The 22399-nt window shown below is 44.3% G+C and overlaps 3 protein-coding genes across 8 annotated transcripts in view; 1 reads left to right on the forward strand and 2 right to left on the reverse strand.

Annotated features, from left to right (window-relative positions):
- ZZEF1 (zinc finger ZZ-type and EF-hand domain containing 1) overlaps positions 1–1326 on the reverse strand; it is a 99645-nt gene extending 98319 nt beyond the window's left edge. For both annotated transcript variants that reach the window (XM_075013418.1, XM_075013419.1), the window contains exon 1: positions 863–1326. In XM_075013418.1, the coding sequence (XP_074869519.1) occupies positions 863–1225 (363 nt within the window). In that variant the 5' untranslated portion in view covers positions 1226–1326. The remainder of the gene's footprint in view (positions 1–862) is intronic.
- Positions 1327–1705: 379 nt separating this feature from the next.
- Positions 1706–22399, forward strand: part of CYB5D2 (cytochrome b5 domain containing 2) — a 68898-nt gene continuing 48204 nt past the window's right edge. The window contains exons 1-4 of one of the 4 annotated variants that reach the window (XM_075014034.1): positions 1706–1965; positions 2345–2485; positions 4384–4561; positions 6480–8271. In XM_075014034.1, coding sequence (XP_074870135.1) covers positions 1710–1965; positions 2345–2485; positions 4384–4561; positions 6480–6693 — 789 coding nt within the window. In that variant the 5' untranslated portion in view covers positions 1706–1709 and the 3' untranslated portion in view covers positions 6694–8271. The other 3 variants (XM_075014035.1, XM_075014036.1, XR_012648181.1) reach the window with 3 other exon arrangements.
- The window catches only part of ANKFY1 (ankyrin repeat and FYVE domain containing 1), a 58665-nt gene continuing 48402 nt past the window's right edge, over positions 12137–22399 (reverse strand). For both annotated transcript variants that reach the window (XM_075014033.1, XM_075014032.1), the window contains 4 exons: positions 21928–22052; positions 20884–21030; positions 20120–20210; positions 12137–17823 (listed from right to left, as the gene is read on the reverse strand). In XM_075014033.1, the coding sequence (XP_074870134.1) occupies positions 17691–17823; positions 20120–20210; positions 20884–21030; positions 21928–22052 (496 nt within the window). In that variant the 3' untranslated portion in view covers positions 12137–17690. The remainder of the gene's footprint in view (positions 17824–20119; positions 20211–20883; positions 21031–21927; positions 22053–22399) is intronic.

A 22399-nucleotide genomic window follows, 5' to 3' on the forward strand; every position in this document is an offset into this window, starting at 1 on the left:
CATCAGGAAAAAAGGCCACAGTAAGTGCTCATCAATCTCATCCACTACACTGGTAGCAAGTTGCATAAAGTTAGTGCTACAAACACTCATGCAGCTTTTCTTCTACCACCTTTCCTTCGTCTCCAGTCTCTTCGGATCCTCCCACTCCCTCCACTTCATAATTCCTGATATACTCCTCATGTTCTTCTTCATCTTCCCCATGCCCTCAATGCCCCTCTTCCCCCTCCTATCACCACTCCTCTAGCCAACTCATAACCTGCATATGCCTCCAATGATCCTTAGCCACTTGAATTCCCTCTAATTTTTTGCCCCCCCCATAGTCACCCTAATGTTCCTATGATGTCCCTTGGTTCAAACTCTTCCACTGCCTCTAAACCCTTCCACTACTATTCCTCTTGGTCTCCTTTGACTCCTCTCCTCCAAATCTCACCTACCCCCACCCCCAGCCACCAAACACCCACTCAGCTGAAATCCCGCATGACCTTCATGATGTCACAACTTCCTTGTTTCCCTCAGTAACCCCTCACATTACTCTCTACACGTCCTTGTACAACTCCCGGCTCTATTCCAGAGCACTCATCTCCTGCAGCCCCCTAATGCCCCAGCGCCACTGTGTTACCTCAGCCCGTTGAGGTCCCTCAGTCCTCCTCCGTTCCTACCCTTCTCATCCTCTCCTGCCCCCGCCTCCCGCTGCTTACATCTCGCTCCCGCTCGTCCCTCCCCCGCACAGCGTTCTCAACCCGTTCTCTGATCCCTCGAAGAGCCCCACAGGAGAGCGGGAGGCGCCCCAGACATTCCCCCCCTTTGCCCCCTTCAGCGCCGTCCGTCGCCCCTTACCACCTCCCGGACAACCCCACCTCACCTCCTCGCTCTCGCTGCGGGCCCCGGCTGCCGGCCCCGAGGCGCGGCTCTCCAGCACCTCGCAGAACTGCTCCAGGCTGACGGCCTCCTCGCCGCGGCCCAGCCGCTCCTCCAGCCAGCGCACCAGAGTGCTGTGGTGTCGGGACACCAGTGACTCGGGTTGGGCGACCTCCCGCAACCGGGCGGCGGCCTCCCGCAGCCGGGCCTGTTCCAGCAGAACCGTGGCCGGGGGCAGCGGAAGGAGGGGACCCGGCCCAGACGGGGAGGCAGTCCCAGACTGCGACGATGCCGCCGTTCCTTCCATCTCCTCGCCGGCCCCCTCCTCTTCCTCCTCCTCGCTGCTGTGGCTCGCCCCGTTCCCCATGGAGCCGACGCTCGTTGCTACCGGCGGCGGCCTCAGGCCTCGTGCAGCCGCCGCCTCAGACCGACCCACCCGGCTTAGTCAGCAACCTCCCCCGGCCTCTCGACACCTGTCAACGCCTGAGGGAGGGGAGTCACTCTGCCGCCAAGCGCCTGCCGGCGTCGTAAAACCAACGCCCCGCCCCGTCGGCGTTTTCAGCTAAGTACCGTAAAGTGAGAACCATCGACGAAGTGAACGCGGCGCCCTTGCCACGCTGCCGTAATTTGACGCGTCCAGACAGCTATCGTGAAACACCTAGAGCCCGGGCTCCGCCTGTCTTCTTGCCGCGCTACCGTAAAGCGACACTAGTCGTAAAATCCAAAGCCAGAGTTACTAACGGCGAGCGAAATGGCGGTTGGGTGCGCCTTGCGGAAACGGGGATTGTTGTACCACGTGGTGCAAGTACCAGTCCCGCCATTTTGGTTACACCCTTTGGGCGCCGGCTTCGATGGGGCTGAGGGGGCTCCTGGTTTCCGCGCTGGGCTTGGCCGCTGCTTGCCTGCTGGGCCTCGTGTTCGAGCCTCCGCTTTGGCTGCTGCCTGTCTTCTCCGGGCGGGACCGGCTGCTGAGCCGCGCCGAGCTCGCGCGTTACACGGGAGCGCAGGGAAGCCCCGGCCTCTACCTGGCGGTGCTGGGGCAGGTGTTCGATGTGCGCCGCGGGCAGCAGCACTACGGGCCGGGGGGGGCCTACAGTGTCTTCGCAGGTATCCCCTCGCCTTGGAGCCACCCCCCCCCACATACCGTCCAGGCGAGAGCTGAACTCTACACGCGGGCACACCGGGGACAGCCACCTTTCCCCCCGAGTGACTCCCCCCCATCCCACTGGGGTTTTGTCGGTTCCTCCTTAGCAGTGTGCAGTGCCTCGCGTGGGGCAGAACCCAACTGATGCCAGGGTTGTAGACTGGCTTGCCAAACAAGTCATCTCCCAACCCTTATAAAACGTGTGGATCCTGTAGCTGGGGGCAGGTAGGTTGTTGGTCTCTTTGAATGAACGGGCAGGAGGGGAGTGGGTGTGCTATGGACTATAAGGCAGATCCTTGTGCTCACTGGGCCAAATGTCCCAGATGGATGTCTTCCCAACAGGGAAAGATGCCTCAAGGGCTTTTGTGACGGGAGACTTCACCAGCACCGGCCTTGTGGATGATGTTTCTGGATTATCTCCTTCAGAAATGTTGACTATACAAGACTGGCTCTCTTTCTACAGCAAGAACTACATTTTTGTTGGTACGTTCATTGTGTGTATCACAGAAGAAGAAGAATATAGCGGCATACATGGATTAATGCTCAAAAGTCTGGTCTCAGAGTGGTCCCTCTTAGTCTGTAGCTTCACACAAAAACAAGCAGTCCTATATCACCTTAAAGGCTAACTATTTATTGGTTAATGAGTTTTCCTGGGTAAGGCCCACTTCTACTGCAGAAATCTGAACATTAAGTTTTACCCACAAAAGCTCATTGTCTCATTGTTAAACTCATTGTTAGTCTTTCAGGTTCCTCAGAAGTCTGGTTTGGCTTATATTATCAACACTTAATACTGTAGCAGGTGAGCAAGGATGCTCTTGGGAGTGGTTATGATTACAATAGATTCTAGCATCTACCATCATCCTAGAATAATTGATCGTCTCTTTTCTCTAAATTGTTATTCCAGGGAAACCATTATTTAATTGTTGCAAAGTTAAATTTGGGTCTGCCACATGCAAAGCAGCAAAAAATGGAAATAGGCAGGACAGTAATATGGGCACATTAGTAATGAAGATAGAGGGGTAAGAACTGCACTACAATTTTAATTCCTGAAATGTAATATGGTATAGAAAGTAGAAGATCATGAGTACCAAAAGTCTATTGTAGTTTAGAATATACACTTGCACCTCTCTGGTGTGGTTGCCGGACAATAGATATTGCTGGACTAGAGAGCCCTGGTGCTGTGAAGGAAAGGGGCACCAGCCAGAGGTTGGGCAGCTCGGCCAGGGCCAGGAACAGAGCCTGGTGGCTAGGGTCCAGTGTGCTCAGCAGTTGGGAAGGGAGCCTGGAAGCAGGGACCAGGATGGGCATTGACCTTACCTGGTCCAGCAAACTCCCTCGTTTGGGACTGGTGAGGTCCTGAAGGTACTCAACCAGGGATGTCCAACTACAGCAAATTTGAGGATTGTTCCTTGCAAGCTTGTAATAGTCTAGTTAGTGACAGTTGAAGGAAAATGGGTATATTTAAGACCCAGTCTTACAAACACACACCCAAATAATCCTGTTGACTTCGGTGGAACCTACTTAACCCTGAGTCAAGAATACATGGTTGACCTTATCCATGACTTGTATCTGTGACCGCTAAGGAATTAGGCAAGTTGATTGAATTTTCTATGAATATAAGCTAGAGCTGCCCTGAGCCATTGGCTAAAAATTGGAAGATATAGATTAACTGCTATAACCCTGATTTCACATGTAAGGTTTGCAAAGCTGGTTTTTGTTTCTGATCAGCTCATCTTTCACGCTAGACAATAGTGACGAATGTTCTTAAAGTATCTAGAACCTCTGGTGTTCTGGAAGCATATCCCGTTGAAACCAGCGTCCATTACGTGTACATCCATCTTATTCTGTACATTAGCCAAGAGGTTTTGGGGAGCATTGCAACAAAAGGGGAACCAAATGGGGAGTGTAAATTTCATTTTCTATTGCTAAACAAATATAAATCACAGTATTGCAACATTGAGTCATCTGATAGAAATCTATTTGGCATTATAGGAGCAGTATTGTGAGAAAAGACTGTATAATGTGGGATACAGTGTTGTCCTGGTGGTTAGGTAACTAGACTAGTTAAGTTTCTTAGGTTCTTTTGTTGCTCTTCAGTGCATGATTGAATGTCTGTGCCTATTTGTCCTTCTCTAAAATGGAGATAATGAATTAAGCCTATTATGTCTATATGTTAATATTTGTAAAATGTTGTGAGATTCCTGGTCAGAAAGGATGAAGTCGTGGACACTTTATTATTTTAGAAATTATAGCATATACCTGGAATGCCCCAAAACAGCACTTATATCATAAAATATGATGCTTTTAACAGGGTTTTTTGGAAGTTTTTTGAGGCATTGAAAATGTTGTGGTCTTATTGGCTCTTTTTGTTCTGTCACAAGGCAAATTGGTAGGAAGATTTTATGATGAAAATGGGGCACCCACGGAAGTGCTGGAACAGGCCCAGGCTGTCATTGAAGAAGGGCTGAAGTCCAAGGAACAAAATAATAAGCAGTTCCCAGCCTGTAACTCTGAATGGAGCTCAAGCACTGGCAGCAGATTCTGGTGTTCCAAACAAAGGTAAACATTGCCTTTCTGCTGGTATGGTCAGGTGGTGCAGAGCCAAGCACCTTGACATCTCTCTTCTGTGCCTATCTGTGCTGGTCTAGGTACCACTGACAGCTTTGGCACAGATCTAGCAGAAATGGAGAACTCCTTTCTCTTTTTGGGTTGATGCTAAGTGCTCTAAAATCTTCAAGGACTTCCTTGGATCCTCCCTACATTTTACCCTCCTGTGGTATCTGAAGCATCCCTGCTTATTAAGAGTGAGATCTGTGCCCCTTTCCCTGTGCTCCCCACGTGAATCAAGACAAGACTGTCTCTTTGCCTCAGAAAGAGGTTGGCTGAGTCTGAAGTTTGAAATACCTAAAGTCTTGCATTCATAGTTCTAGTAAGTTTTGAGTTTTGCTGAGCTCTCATTCTGGATGTGCTACTATAACAGAGTTAAGGCTATCCAATGGTAGCAGAGCTTTTTGTTGGATAATTACATCTAACATTCAGGAGCATGGCAGTAATTACGAAGTCAAGCCCTTCTACAGCACAGTGAAAGTCAGAGCCTTAGTAGCACTTCCTCACTCTAGCAAGCCTTAGCTTAGTAGAATGGGTAGGAATTCTGTATTAGCATTAACACAACCTGGGAAGTGGTATCTTTAGAGACCATGAACTCAGAAAGCACAGATGCTATCCTTAAGCTCCTACTGCCTAGTGTGTAAAATGTTGTTTATGCAAACTACTATTCTGTTGAGGTTTTTAACTAAAGATAGCAATCTGAGTAAGTGAGTTGATACCTGCATGTGAGCAGCAATTCGGACAAATGAAACCACTTCCAAGGATCGGATGGAAGCATTAGTTCATAATGAAGACTGCAGTTTCCCAACAGTGCTGTTCACATAGTGAATATTGGAGACAATATTTATCTGTTGAAATACCTTTGAAGTTTGGCAGACATACAACCAGCATAAACGGCATTCTAATAAAACTCAATGGAGAAATACAAACTGCCACAGAAACCAGGGCTAAAAGGCAAAACTTATTTTTCTCAGTGTACAGAAATGTACATGCATCCCTAATAACTAGATTTTTAAATTAACTAACCCCCCCGAAAACTACTTAGCTAGTACAAGTGCTCTGCTATGACCCTGATCCAACACCACAATTAAGTACTTGTTTAACTTTAAGCATGTACAGAGTGTGTGACTTCAGTGGAATAGCTTGTACGTTTCAAAGTGAAGCTGGGAGGAACTAAAAGCACTTGGGAAGACAGAATTAGAATTCAAAACAATCTTTTCTAAACTGGAGGAGAAATGCCTGAATTAAATAGGCTGACATTCTGTAAGGACAAATATACAGTACTATGCTTAAGAAGGAATAATCAGCTGCACAAATAAAAGTCAGGAAATGACTGCCTAAGAAGGGGTATTGCAGAAAGGGATCTGGATGTTAGAGTATGTCACAAACTAAGTACGAATTAACAATGTAACACGCTTGCAAAAAAAACCCCTGAAAAACAGACATTGAGGGAGGGGTGTATTAGCTGGAGTGTCCTTAGCAAGACATGAGAAATAATTTTTCTACTCTACTCTGCACTGATAAGGCTACAACTGGAATACTATGTCTACTTCAGAAAATGTGACATGTGAGAATGTATTGACAAAATAGGCTAGTTTAGCCTGGAGAAGAGAGAACTGAGGGGGCTGTGTGTTGTTTAGTTGGTCCAAAAAATGTACACCCGAAAGCTTGTTAGTATTGGCTCATGGTTGCTGGGTTCTGGAAATGGTCTTTATCTCAGGTTGCGATGTACTTGTGGTTGCCCCGATCTTCCTCTAAGAGAGTCTTGCACTCATCTGTGGGTGTAAAATAATACCTATTGAGGGAGAAAAAAGAGCATGGTTTGATTTAAGCTGTTAGTTTGTATTTGATTGTATTCTTTCATCCATAGTGGGGGAGTGGCAAGAGGCTGGACTGGAGTACCCAGGAAACTGTACAAGCCTGGTTCCCTTGATAGTTATTGTGTGTGTGTGAGAACTACAGGTCCTCCTTCTGGACAACTGGATTCTACTGAGCACAGTGACAGAGGTGACTTGGACAATCCCAACGTGCAAGAATACAAGGGATGCCATCCACTATCTGACTCGTGTGTATTAAAAGATTGAGTCAGTAGCGATATTGGACATGAAATAAGTATTTTCTGAGCTTTTCTGTGGATTCTCTGATCTCTAAGACTGCAGGAGATTGAGTCAGAAACAGGAATCAGTTTGTATAATTATGCCTCAGTACATTTAAACACCACGCTAAAGTGCCAGTAAAAGCAATGGATGTGTGAGAAATGCAGGGAGCATGGTAAGAAAAAGAAGTTAAAGCTTTGCCAGTAGCTGTTTTTGCAACTTATTGGTGTACTGGCACTTAATCCTGGCAGGAAAAAAGGATTGTTCTTCTGCAATCAAGAAATAGATGCATGTGTAAAAAGGTGCTGGTGGGTGTAGTGTTTCATGCAAAGGGAGCTCTGAGCTAGCACAGCATTACACGGTAGAATCATTGTCACTTAATGAAGCATAAAAATCACCCACCTCTCTTCACTACCATCACAACATTGTTCTTCCTAGAGCAGAGTTATGCTAATTCTCATGCTCTTGTCTGCACATGCCACCCACTTGCTGGGAAGTGACTTAGCAGTGTAGAGAGACTTCAGTAACTTCTACAGTTATATTATTGAATATCTAGTATCTTGTGTGGTTTGACTAGCCAAAAGCTACACTTGCCAAATGAACACAGGACACTAGGTGATGGAATGTCAGCATTTCTTCAAAGAGTGGGTGTACTATTCTTTGAGTACAGGGAGCCCCACAGTGTACCCAGATCTTGTTTCCTATTCGTTCCCTCCAAATACTTCCTATGACTTGCCACTTTTATAGTACTTAAACCATGAGTCAATCAGCTGTTCTGAGCAGAAAAGTGGAAGTGATCCACAGACAGGTAACTGATTTTACTGCTATAATCCATCTTTTACTATCCTCCCTTACTCCTGTGTACTACCCTATTTGTTGAATTGTTTCTAATTAAATTATAACAGCTTTAGCACCAGAATCAGGTCTAAAATGTCCCAGCGTATGTGTTACTCTTTTCTTCATTTCCTAGAGGGCACATGGACTTGGCCACTACTGAAAGACAGGATGGACCTTCGCTCTGACCCAGTATGGTCACTTGATTGCAGATTGCCTAAATGCTAATGAACACAAGTAATTTTTTTCTGTGCGGCATTACTCTGTGTAAGCTATTGGTGTACTCCTTACGTGTGCCAAAGCCAGGGCTCATCCTTTAGAAGGCATGCTCTTAGTTTCGTTGACAAAACGACTGCTAGATAGAATTCTAATAGCAAAATGTTTCCTTCTATCCGCCTCAGGGTGCTCGGCAACAGTGGGCGTGGTTTTCAAGAGAACCAGTTTAAAGTGCATGATATTAGTTTACAACAGTGGTGGGGGAACCTTTTTCTGACCCATAGACAAATCAGGTGGGGGCCACCAGAATGAGAAGGAAAAAAAGAGTGCAAAATACTTCTGATGTGGTGCCCAACTGAATGAGGGCCAGGGTTATGGGGTCTGTGTGGAAGGGAAACACAGGAGCACACTGGGAATTGGGGGGCTGGAAAGGAAGGTGCAGGAGTGAGCTGGGAGTGAGTGATCAGGGCTGGAGTGGGGTTCAGGAGCAGGCTGTGGGTCTAGATGAGAGGAAGGGTGCAGGAGGGGCATGGAAGGGAAGGGGCAGGAGCAGGCTGCTGGTGGGGTGCCTGCGTGGGAGGGGGCTGTGGAGTCTGGGTAGCGGGGTGGAGGGTATGGGCTACAGGGTCTGGAACGGAGGGGACAGTGGGAGTGGGGTTCTGAGCAACGATGGTGAACTTAGCTTTGCAGCATTCCCAGATGCACATGGCTCTGCGTCCCCAACCTCCTGCTCCTAGGCACCCCCTTCCACTGCTTTGATCGGCCAGAATCCTGGCCAATCAGAGCAGTGGTAGGAAGCCTCTGAGCAGACTGGCGCTGCTGCTTCTGGCTGGGGGGAACAGCAGCAACTGGCAGTGGAGCCCAGAGACACTTCCTGCTGCCCCAGACCAGATTGTGCTCTGCATCTGGGCTGGAGCTTGCATGATCAGATGTGCGAGACTCGGGGCTCCACACCCTCCACCCTGCTGTGAGCCAGATTCCATGCAGGTGAGCCCTGAACTTCAGCGCCTAGATCCAGAGAAGCTGCAGTGTAGATTTGGACCGCAGGCTGGGGGTTCCCAACCCTGGGTTTACAAAGTGCAGAGAGTCCAGCAGGGGTAGAAGTAAAAGAAATCAATACAGTCAGCATTTAGTTAAACTAGGGTCTAAAAGGTATGCTAGACTGTGTTACAAGAGAGGAAAACTTCCTGAATGCTTGCCTTGCTCAGTTCTCAATCTCTAGCCCCTCCAAAATTCTTAGCTAGGGCAAGTTGCTACATGAGTTCAGTATAAGACAGCAAAGGAAGATTCATAAATGGCAAGGTACAAACCCAATGCTCACAGCTAGCAGCAAGTGGCTGCTCAGAAGATTCAAGTGCCACCCAGCTGCTTAAGAGTTGCCGGTGCTAGCTTCTTTGTTTCTAGAGGTGGTGCACGTAGAAAATGCCTTCCATACCTGAATGGGAAATATTAGAGGAAATGGGCTGTAGCATGGCTTTTTTAAAGTGTTGTACAGCAACAGTGATGGTTTACACTATTAAGTTGTAGTTGTTCAGGTCTCATGGTACTTGTTTCCTGCATGCTAAGCTTGTACTGGACAGTTTCTCAAATGTGACCACAGCTTTCTTGGCTGGTGCCTTTGGGGTGGGGGTAGAGCAGTGAGCAGAGTACTACTTACTCCCTTCTGGCTGCTGCCTTGCTCCATCTCTGGAGACAGGTGAAGTATGATGTTGAAAGGGGCAAGTTGAGTGCTTGGCTGGAAGTGGGGGCTAGTGGGTTGGACCTATGATGTGTGGCTGCATGATCCAGGGATCCAGCCATGGGACTTCAGGCACCAACATCTGCCTTTGGCTCCAGCTAAAATGTTCTGGGTGCTGATTGTGCAACTCTGGCCCCACTTTTGGGCATGGGAGGTCAGGCTGTAACCCCTGGTTGCACAGCAGCAGACTCTGATCTCTACCTCTGGGGGCATAGCACCAGCTCCACCAAGGTTGCTTGCTCTGACTGCTGATTCCTAACTGTGTGGCATTGGGTGCTGACTTTGAGTCATGATCCCTGGCCCAAGGGTAGTAGGCACTAGGTCCTCAAAGTGAGGCCCAGCCCAACTCCTTGACCTAGCCTGGGTTGGGGGGATAGCAGTAGGCCTAGGCTCTGCTGCTGGCCATCCCCAGCAGGTGCTGGGGCCACTTGCCCTTTCTGCCACACTGACTGTGCTGCAAAAGTTGGTAGTCCCAATCACAAAGCAGAAAGCAGCTCTGGCCAGGTAGTGACAGCTAGTGGCCACACAGTTGCAAGGCTCCCTATTTAATTCCACTGCTCCAGCTCCCCATCACCACCTCCTACCCCTGGCCAATTAAGCCATGTCAAGGTTGGGGGACTTTGTCCTGGGACTAGTTGAGAAAAATGGTATTAAACATACCACTTTTCACAGCAGACTTGCCAGCTTGCTTAGAACTTGTAAAAAGTTATACTAGTATGTGAATATTGTAGCCTATGACATAACAACTAAGTGTCCTGCCAGTTGAGTTTGGAAAAAGCTATATATTAGGAAAAATAAAATTTAAAGAAAAAGGTGTCTGGCCCCAGCCCTAGGAGCTAGTGGTTGTACTCTAAGGCCACTAGAACATAAGAATGGCCATACTGGGTCAGACCAAAGGTCCATCGAGCCCAGCATCCCATCTGCCGACGGTGGCCAATGCCAGGTGCCCCAGAGAAGGAGAACAGAAGACAACGATCAGTGATTTATCTCCTGCCATCCATCTCCTGCCCTTGTTCTGAAGGCTAGGGCACCATACTTTATCCCTGGCTAATAGCCATTTATGGACCTAACCTGCAAAAATTTATCAAGCTCTTTTTTAAACCCTAATAGAGTCCTGGCCTTCACAGCCTCCTCGGGCAAGGAGTTCCACAGGTTGACTGTGCGCTGTGTGAAGAAAAATTTCCTTTTATTAGTTTTGAACCTACTACCCATCAATTTCATTTGGTGTCCCCTAGTTCTTGTATTATGGGAAAAGGTAAATAATTTTTCTATATTCACTTTCTCCACACCATTCATGATTTTATATACCTCTATCATATCGCCCCTCAATCGCCTTTTTTCCAAACTGAAAAGTCCCAGTCTCTCTAGCCTCTCCCCATATGGGACCCGTTCCAAGCCCCTAATCATCTTAGTCGCCCTTTTCTGAACCTTTTCTAATGCCAATATATCTTTTTTGAGGTGAGGAGACCACATCTGCACGCAGTACTCGAGATGTGGGCGTACCATAGTTTTATATAGGGGAAGTATGATATCTTTTGTCTTATTATCGATCCCTTTTTTAATAATTCCTAACATCCTGTTTGCCTTACTAACTGCCGCTGCACACTGCGTGGATGTCTTCAGAGAACTATCCACTATAACTCCAAGATCCCTTTCCTGATCTGTCGTAGCTAAATTTGACCCCATCATGTAGTACGTGTAATTTGGGTTATTTTTTCCAACATGCATTACCTTACACTTACCCACATTAAATTTCATTTGCCATTTTGCTGCCCAATCACTCAGTTTGCTGAGATCTTTTTGTAGTTCTTCACAATCCCTTTTGCTTTTGACTGTCCTGAACAACTTGGTGTCATCTGCAAACTTTGCCACCTCACTGCTTACCTCATTTTCTAGATCATTGATGAACAAGTTGAACAGGATCGGTCCCAGGACTGACCCCTGGGGAACACCACTAGTTACCCTCCTCCATTGTGAAAATTTACTAGAACTTTGCAAGATCCCATGCTCTAGAGCTTACCTGCTCTGAAATAAAACTAACACTTCAGGTGCTTAAGCAAAAGTTGTGCAGGGCAAAAAAGTGCAGTTTAAGGTGAGTTGATTTTCCACTCTGCAATTTAACTACTGATAGATGCATGTAATTCCTACTCTTGCTTTGCACCTGTTGTGTGCTGTTAGTAATATCCACAAAAGTCACCCCCTTTTCAATGTTCATATGGATGTGAAAAGAGATACACAATACTCTGGCATCATTGCTCAGCTGAATGTTGCTGAGCAAGAATTCACTAGACCAGGGATTCCCAAACATGGCTCAGGATTAGATTTAAGGGTCACAAGCAACTCAGAGCTGCATGTGGCTCTTAAAGAAGCCATTTGCAGCTCCTTAAAGCTGCAGCATTCAGCAGCTGTCTAGCAATAGAGAAGCAATTACACATTACAAAGACAGCTTCTCCACCTTTCATATTTGTAACTGTCCTAGGCAAGCTCCTTACTCTTGCAGTAGTTGTTGCTTCCCCCCTTCCCTTCGATGCAGCTGATTTGTTAGTTCTTATGTTTTTGTTTGTATTTCCCTCAGCCCTTGACTGACTCACCCAGCCCCTCCAACCTCTGAGGGTGGGGTTAAGCTTGGGGGGTGGGGTGGGGGAGGAGTAGTATGGGGATGAGGGTTTTTCCCTCAGATCATGATGTATAACAAACAGTAGTGTTACTGTATCTTTCCCTTTTTATATGAAAAAAGCTATTAATATATAAATGAGGGGTGCAATTTTATATTCTTGCCTCAAGCACAAAATTAGCAAGTTATAGCACTGCTCCCTGGTTTTGAATTGCCTTGGGTCACCAAGGTGACTTCTACACTCTTGCCTCCTCTCCCCCACAGGTGGCATGGCAATGAGGCAATTTGAAGCAGGATAATAAGGTACTAATATGCATATTCAGGGCCTCCTCATAATGGCAGCCACCTGAATTTCAAAGTACAGACATTGAAATAAGGGCCTTACTTTGAATTGCAGCTTGACATAGCTGAGGGCAACTTTGAAATAAGCACCCCACTTTGACATTCCCTTACTCCAATCTAGTTCTTTGGGAGTAAGGGAATGTTGAAGTGGGGTGCTTATTTCAAAGTTGCCCCTCTCTACATGGTCAAGCTGTAATTTGAAATTTGCATGGCTGCCATTGTGCTAACAAGGCACTGAATGCTAGTTAACACCTCATTAGGCTGTGCTGAATTGCCTCATTACCATGCCCCCTCCACACAGGAGGGGGAGGAGTATAGAAGCAGCCCAAGTCTTCCTGAATTGTCAAAATGGGTCCCTGTCTGGAAAAGGTTAGAAATCACTGCATTAGACAGAGGTACAGATTGAACAGCCTCTTTCTGAGGGAAGGGCTGAAGAGTGCGCTATTAAGAATAGCACTTTCACTTTAAGTATGTGAACACCCTTTACAAGACTACAGGTTTAGTATTTGCAGAGACATATCTGAATTATACAGGCTGATCTTTGGACTATAGCAGAGGAACAAAATTAGTTGGGGAAGCTGTAATATTCTAGTGAAGACTGTTAACATTCCTAGAAAGAATGGGAGTTTTCCAGAACAACAGGGTGCTCCTTGCTTGATCTTGGAGGGTAGCACAGTTCAGAAGATCACTTCCCTAATCAGGTGGAACAATGAACAAGTTCAAAACGTGTCAGATACTGATTTTAGCAAATGTTTATTGTTAAACCATATGCATCACAATCCTAGCAAAATGCTTTTGGCTGGTTTTAGTTACTCTGATGCTTCCCTTTTTGAAATAAAGTTGCATTGATTAGAGGACATGAGGCATCTGCCATGTGTAACAATGAACTTGCACTCATGGTTTTCCTTTTTTCCCCCTTTCAAATCAACTTCCAACTTAGTATTACATTTAATGCATCTGAAGCTAAAAATGGGTTTGGGAAAAACCTGAAAAAAAAAACCCCAAACACGGTGCAGTATAGGCAACCAGGACTATATAGGAATGTCTGCAGCCAAGCCTACTGAAAGGCATTTGGTGAGTACAATTTAATCAACTATGATTAAACAGTCAATCTTACAAAATAAAGCTAATTAAGCAATTATACAAGTATTTTACAATATGTCTGGAATAAAATGACTATTTGATTAAGAATGGATTACAAAACAGAAGGTAAACCCTAGAAGTAAAGTTTCCTTCTTTCTAGGAATTAAGGAGGGAGACTTTTCTTGCTGTACTTTGCCATTAACGTTGCAATAGATGTCAACAGCCCATAATGTATTTTATGTAGTTAGCCTCAGTTTATTACAAGGATTTGTTACACAGTAGTAGGATTGCAAAGATATTTTTTCCTTGAATATTCAACTCAGAAAATGCCATTGTTCTGTTTCATGGACAGTAAGGATGACAAAGTTCATATTTTATTTTGACTACCAGGAAGATCTTCAATTTCTCTTACATGTCAGTTAAATGTGCAAGGGCAAGAATTTGTTGCAGACTTAGAGATTGAAACAAATGTGCTGTGAAGGGAAGTCAAAATATAAAAGCTACACACAGTCTACAAACCTCTCCATTTATTTTTACAACTTTGTTACACAGCATATGTAAGATCTGTGTAACAAGCCCCTGGTCTCTCTACAGCAAGTCTTAAGGCATCTAAGCTTTTAGCAAGTTAACTGGTAATGCTTTAATACCTTGAACACCAGTAATTCCAAAACATTCTCACTATATTTAGTGGAGTGAAATAAAGGTTATTACCCTCAACTTATTTCATTATCTATCTTTCAGTTAGAAAGGGGTGCACTTCGATGAGGTGCTGGATTGACTGTGCTGGAGCTGGAATACCTTTCATCCCACATAACAGGCATAAAAAAAAAAAACCACTCTCCTAACCTGACAAAACTGCACTAAGTAGGCCAAAAACGTAATTCAGCTTCGTGTTCTTCTAACCCATAATGTCTGGAGCAGACTGATGTAAGTTGCAAGTATAAAAGGAGAGCAAGAGTGCCAGGATTTTTGGGTCATACTTGTAAACGTGCCAAATACAGGAAGTGGGTTGTTTGCCAACTTAGAGATGTACTGACCTTAGGTAGAGCGCTAAGAAATTTAACTTGATTTAGTAACCTGCAGCAGGGTCTAACTACCAAGCCTAATGCTTGAGAAAGGCAAGGAAAAAAACCATGCACACCCTATAGTGTTCAAAAATATTTGAATCTGAGGTATGGAGAACTTCAAACTCTTGGAGAAAAAAAAAAAAAGTGTTTCAAATGTTATGTTTTTAGAGTAAGAGATAGGGCAACATTAGGTAATTTGGGTTTTCATGTAGGTGAACTTTTTTGGTGGGGAGGGGTGTTTAAATTTGGTAGATAACAGTATTCAAATTTGTTTAATAATTTCCTTAATTGCTAAACACACACAATAAAGGCACTTTAAAATTTATCAAGTTTCTGTTGAGAATCTTGTTACTTTAAATTCAATTTCAGGTTGTACATCAAAGGGCTATTAATACTCATGCCTGCCTTTGCATTCCAGTGAGGGATGGATGCCAGTTCTGGAATTAGTGTTGGTATGAGTTTTAGGAAGTGCTACACCAGATTTAGGGTCACTGCCTTTCTAAAGTATCACAACTTTCTACTCCATTCCTCAAAAGTGAGTTTGCAACATATACGAGTAAGCTATCACAAGAAACTGAAAATGACTGTGGATCTGTGGTAAAAAACTTAAGTGCTTCTCAGAGGACTTCCCAAACCTCAAGTAAAACTAGAAATCAGATTGGTCTTACCAAACTTTGGAAGAAGAGTGCTTATTGATAATGGTAGTGGGCCAAAGAACTCAAATCTACAAAAATCAATCTTCTGAGAGATTCCTGTAAAGCATTAGGCAGAACTAGTCTTACCAACTTTCTAACAAAGTCCATTTATGAATCACTATGCAAATTACTTTGGAATAACTACTTCTGTCATCTAGTGTTGCATCTTTCCTCTTCTTGACAGGTTTTAAGTGGGAAAGACAGCAAGGAAGCGTGTTACACTATCACTGCATATGTTTGTCTTGTCAGTTTAAAATGGTTGACTAATCCTTCTTTGAACTGATACTTCATCCAGTTGCAATTTTAAACACTGTAAATGGGAATTAAGCTTCCTCAACCCCATGATGTGCTACTGACATTTTAAAACATGATCAGAAGTGACACATTTATACTGTCCATGATTTTTGATCACTTGAATTGTCATATTTTGTAATTATGAGTTTGAGACTCACTCATGCCATCCTTCTAAGTGTCTCCAAACAAGCCTGCTGCAATTAAATAGTTATGTTGAGGAGACTGTTTACATCAGAGAAAAATACCACCTTGTAAGTGGCAGCATTTATCCTTTATTGAAAGGACAGGGTTACTGACATTTACAACCAACATGATTTGTACTGATAGCAAATGAAAGATTGGTCCATTATTTCACATTAGTGTTCCTAAGTTCAGAGTTCCAGTTTTTGCACCAACATATGTTGGAAGACTTATCAGTGCACTGAGATGCCATCTAAAATGCACCAGATGGGCAAAAATTTGGGGCTTGTAGAGTAAGACACCCAGAGCAATACATCCTATAAATCACAGAAATATAAAGAGTAGCACTCTGGTTTATCAGCTGTTTTACATACAAAGGCAGTAAGTACTGGACATTTCACTATCCCAGAGACATGGAAATTGAAGTTATGACTATCTGCACCCCCATCATGTGCACAGTATCACATAAGTAGTGGTTAATGCATACAAACATATACAGCTGATTTGTTCATGGAACAGAGGAGAGGAATGTTGCATTTAGTCTGATCTACAGCTGTAGCTCCCAGGGCTAAAAAAAAGTTAAACAATGCAAGAAATTTTAGTTAAACATTAAACTAAGTGACACCTTTTGCTATCATACAACGGCCAGCTCACTAGCATCAGTGCTTACTAGTGATTCATGGGCTACACTCTGGGGGAGCGGAGGGGCATGAGGGAGAACCAGACCTGTGTCACTGCTTCATAGGTTCAGCATATTTAAGAGGGACTACAGCCAGACAAGGGAAAAAACATTGTAGTTATAATGTGCAAAGGTTTGACATTAGGCTGCTTCACAATGAAATCACACCACCTTCCTGGAACCCCAAGAGCTTAAAATTTGATAGCACACCTCCAAATACAGCCAATAATGGGCCAGTCTACTGGAATTGGAGACTTATGGTCTCTGGAAGTGAAGTAGCAGAATGCTTGGAGTCAGTGGAGTGACAGATTCATCCTGTACTAATTAAATAGAAGAAATACCAGTAACTAGCATCCATTGTTGGATTCACAACTGCAGCTCCAGCACTATATTTCTGTGCAGCAAGCACAACTACCCCATCTGTTTTAGTGTTTCTTCAATTAGTGTAACCTTGTGTGTAGTTTTGGAGCACTTAAGTTACACAAAATTTGATTTTACACCAGAAAGATTATTAATGCAACAGATACAAATGCTGACTTCACTAGTTCTAGCAGCCACAAGGAAAGTCTGACAATTTCCTCTTGAACATGCTGGAGCTAGTAAGACATTTACTAAGGAGGTATCAATGTGGAATGGTGATCCTGGCTCCTTTGTATCAGAGATATTGTAAAGCTCTCTTTTAAGGCCACGATTCTTCAGCTATGCCCTTTTAACCCTGTTTGAAGATTTAATGCAAAAACGGGTCATGGCTGGTCACAGCACAGTCCAGTGTTATAAAAAAGCCTTCTAGTGGGAAAGGGATCGCTTATCTGCAAAGACAATGCAAATTATTATTTACCCTTGAAACTTAGTGCCAGCTCTTATTAAATAGTCTGAAAACGGCTGACGATGTCAAGACTTCAGAACAGCTCAGTGCACTGCACCAAGGCAAGCATAGGCCTGTTTGTTGTTTTGATCAGCACAGGACACCAGGCTAATGCAATTTTAAATTTCACATACTCCAACTATGACATTTTAACTCAATTCAGGTTTATCACTTAGTTTTGGATGAGCCTCTTCAATTCATTTATCAGCGAAGTCTACCATATACAGAATCATTTATATAGGAATATCATAACATGGTCCTTAATTACATCAGTCTATTGCCAAAGACAGACATGTATCCCTTTCCTGCGTACAAAGCTTGCTAGCAGAACTGCTGTCCGAAGAGCACTGACTGAATTCCCCCTGCTTCCATTAGCCACTAGGAGACTCCTCCCAGAGTCAAGACATCAAAGCAGATGTTGCAAACGCGAACAGGCTTATTTAAGTCAAATTTTATAATGGGAATCTCCTTTGTTGAGCATCTATGGCAGAGCAGACGTCCACAGTGTCGGCTGTGGAGGAGAATAAAAAAACACGCATGAGTTTGTTGTTTAATGTTGACATTATAAACATGCTTTATAGGCACCTTGGACAGAATGAGGCATCTATGTTTCAGTGTTTGAAAGGCTGCAAAAAAGCATGTTCTCTTTTGTACGTGACAGAGCTATCCTCCCCCCAACCCCCCCCCCCCCCAAAAAAAAAACTGCCTAGTGGCAGAAAGAACTGCTTCTACACTAGCTCCCAACTCCCCTGCCCCCAGCAAATTTGAAGTGCCAACTTACATGTAGCCTCAAAGGAATGGGACTTTGAAGTATTCCGGGCTACTTAAAAGTTCCTTCACTTTGAGGCTACATGCAAGCTGGCACTTCAAAGTTGCCACAGGGGCAAATTAGCTTAGTGAAGTGCTGCATGCACACCGCAGTATTTCATTAATAACCTCCTGACTCTCTACCTACCATGCTCCCTTTGAAGTTGGAAGCTAGTGTAGATACGGCCAAGTGTTATTTACAAATCATTGGTGGACTGGGAATTGGTCTTCCTGTTAAGCCAATGCTTACTCTATGACCAGAATTAATAGTGCCAGCTCTGCCCACATCAATACTACTGCAGAATTCAATTTCCTTCTGTATCAAACACTAACCAGAATCTGTTCTAGCTTAGAGAACCACTCCAGCCTAATCAGAGTTCACACTAAGGGAGTAAGTCTCCATAACTGAGGGAACTAATTCCAGAGATTAGAATCTTGACCTTTAAGCACTGGAAACAGTTCTGCCAGCCTTCAGAGGGAGCTACAGCAGTTAAACAGCAACTCATCTCCCATATGGGTGATATTTGTCCCTTACTGGCACCTTGGCTGCATCACTTGGCATTAGTTCTTTCATTAAGGACTAAGGCCAGCAACTATTTTCAAGCCCAATGATCAGTTTCCCTGATGAGCATGGGCATAGAAACTCTCACTTTGAACCCAATGAGAAATATTAGCCAAGATGCACTATAGCCATACTGACACATACCTCTCCTAGAGCAGTCTATCTCAGCTTTGCAGATGTGTTTTTTCTGAACCAATCTGTGGCCACTTAAGTCAAAAACTATGGTAAACTACAGCTAGGAAGACCTGCATTTAGCACTTTTCATATCCAGATTGAACCTCTAAAATCTGGGATTCTCTTGTTTGTCAGGACTATTGATACTGCTGCATCAGAGTGCCTTGGTGGCAAGAGAGCTCCACCTAGGGGTTGGGAAGTTGCAGCTAGAAGCCCCAGCCCGGCTGGCAGCAGGGAAGTGCAGTTGGAAGCCTCAGCAGTTAACAGGTCAGCAGGCTGGGAGACTGGTGGCCTTCTGCAACAGGAAGAAAGCCCAGAGACTGGGACTGGTGGTCAACGGAAGCGCTGACCTCCCCTAGTCTAGGGAACTCTGGTTTGGGACAGCCCAGGTCTCAAGAGTCCTGAGCTAGGGACATCCAACTTGTTTGTAACAGATGTTCTACTGTATACCTCCAGAACAGAGGCTGCTCATAATACTAAAAAAAAAAAAAAAAAAGTTGCTTTTAGGAAAAGAGCTCACAACTGAATATTGACTTAATACAGCTTTAAGAACCTGACTATGCCACTTGGCCTTCTTGCTTAATAATTTACATGTAACAGAGTTGTACTTGCTTCTCCTTGTCCCCTTTCTATCAGTTGCTGCCACTGCCTGTATACTTGGTGTTAACAAGACCACAATCCAATAGACTGTCAGACTTCTGCCTATAGAAGGGTTTTCCTTCCTTGCTACGGCTTGCAAACCCTTCTGTAATAAACAGAAGGTTCCTCTGAGATATTTATTGTCCCCACCTTCTGTTGATACACAAGATGTTGGTCCTATAAAAGATATTCCCGCCTACCTTGTCTCATATCCTGTGACCACCATGGCTACAACTACACAGGTATCATCATCCAAACACTCCAGCAATGGCTCCCCCCCCCGCAGGAAAAAGAAGCTCCCTTGATAGGCAGTTTTCCTTACATGCAACTGCATGCACCTAACTCGCCAACAGCCTGTCATTCAGAGGGTAGCTTATACCCAAAAGGCCTGTTTCTGTCAGGATTTGGAAGAAAAAACCCTGTTCAGCCGAGCAACTCAGTCACATCCTGTTTTGGGGCTTTAGTTCGGGGGAGCAAGCATTCCTTTACCAAATATGCATTTTATATGCTCTACAGATGGCTGTTTCTTCCAAGAAGCAGCCAAGCCAGTTACATTCCGAAGATCAGGTTTGTTTTTTTAGCAGGGGGCAAGGATGTAGTCATGGGTTAATATAGATCAAGTTACCAATGATGTTTCCTTGTTGTGACTCCAAACCTGGCAGTGCATTCATAGCAGTTGGAGCCATCACACCAGGGAGGTTCTTTGGACAGCATATCTGTGGCAAAGGAGAAATACTATTGGACTGGAGTACCTGCATATCCCTTGCAACACGTCTCCTCCACTTCATAGCTCGTACATTTGTAAGAGGAGGAGATTTAGAATGATCATTTTGCCCCTGCTGCCAGAGTTTAGACAAGTACTATCATAGGCTCAAACTGCTGAACAAATTGTTCCCTCCCCTCACCCCCGTCCACACACTTAATGAAACTTTATATATTAGGTCTTCACAGGTGTACCAAAGTTCAGAATGTAAAGCAGAATTTTTTTTTTCCTGGAAGCATTAAATCAATGGAAGCTAGACCCTCCTGCAACGGCATGCAACGTTAAAATGCCAGCCAAGACAACACTTGTTCTCACTGTCCAAGACATACACAGAAAGTGCTCGACAGACAACAAAAAGTTTTCACTTTGACAACTAATGACGCTTGTGGAATATTACCTTAAATTTTTTTTTTTGTTTTTAATTAAAAAAGGAGGTCTGTCCAAAGGTCAGGCCCAAGTGTCTGCAGTTAAGCACAGATCCACTGACCACTTCAGTCTCAATTAAGGCTGTGGAATCCATGGGAGCCAAGCTCCACTCAAGTCAGACCACTCATGCAGAGTGCCAACTTCAAGCCTGCCCCCCACTTTTTTATAAAAACACCACAACTTGAAAATTGTGTACTTACCCAAGAGTCTAAAGAGAAGCTGTTTTGTAGCAACTTGGTAGTTGAAGATATTTACTCCTTGATTATTGTTAACCCCAAGACGAGCCCCAGCTCTCACTATAGCACGGCACAAGTTAGCATTTCCCTTCATATAGGCCAACAGAAGCACTGAAAAACCAAAAGGCAGACATTCCCCATCTTGGGCAGGCTGTAAACTCTCTCCTCTCCCCACGTGTAACAGCTAGTATAGAATATTGAAAGACTACGCATCAACTTTAGAAGCATTATACTAGCTAATGATCAGATTCCTAACTTGACAGGGGAGATATGTTTTCTGCAGGAACTGAAATCACTAGGGAATAAACTAATGTAGATCCCTAGGCACACAGCAACTCTGGAGGTAAAAAGGGACTCCTTCCTCAGGGAAAGTTGGATAGACTAGTTTTACCTGGCTCAAAAGGCCCAGCAAGAACCAACAAATGTATGTGACCTCTATCAGGGTGATGGCTTCCACACACAAACAGGATTTAAGAACCGATATGGAACTGACACAGAGATCCTGAACTATATAAATCCTATCAGAATGCCTAGCTGGAAAACCGACAACTGACTGATAAGCTACACGTGGTGTTCAGTCAGGAAGAGCATTCCCAACAAGATGCATCTTACAAGCAAACAGAATTTCACTTTATGAAAGCTGGGCAGTTGCTCGTTAACCTGTCAATGTCCCGGAGACCCTAGAAGATCAGACCTGCTGAGGTGATCACTGAATTACTTTAATCTACTATTGAAATCTGTGGTCTGGACAGAGAGATGGTGCTAAGGGCTAGAGGTCTGAAATGTAAGGGAGTTACCCTAGAGGAGGCCATGAAGGTATCAGAGTGGCAGTTACCTTGGAACTGTGGCAACTATTAATTTGGTCTTACAATGTAGAGAATAACTTATTAACACAACTGAATACTTGCATCTCCATTTTACAAGTGTAATGGCAATCAGGCCTAATTTCTTCAGTTCACCAATTATGTAGTATTTTGTAAAAATCAGCATCATTCGTATTCCAGTTACCTGTATTTCCTTCAGCATCCGGTTTGTCTAAAGGATATTCAGGCATACATTCTAAGAAGAGCTCACAGATGGCTGCTGCATTGTCTTTCCCATATTGTCCCAAAATGTGCATCGGTGATTGACCGCTGACAAGACAAAATACTCAAATATTACATGTTACACAGACCAATATAATACTGATTTTCTTCAGCCACCTTCAGACTGACTTGTCCACAAAGCAGTGTGGCAGCTAGTTTTAAACCACATCATGTGCAATTAAAGTGCACATCTTGAATTAGTAGTTGAGTTCAATGCATCTGATTTAGTGGTTAATTCATGCAGAGATGAGTGTAAGATTTGTTCAGATGGATTTGAAGGAAGCCAATTTAACATTTATTGCTTTGCACACCTTAAGAGTCCATCAATTTACTTTAAAGCTAGATCTTCAGAGTGCAAGAGGTCGGTGCACTCTTTACACACACAATTTAAGTCT

This window comes from Carettochelys insculpta, chromosome 19 (assembly GCF_033958435.1).
Source record: "Carettochelys insculpta isolate YL-2023 chromosome 19, ASM3395843v1, whole genome shotgun sequence".
Lineage (NCBI taxonomy): Eukaryota > Metazoa > Chordata > Testudines > Carettochelyidae > Carettochelys > Carettochelys insculpta.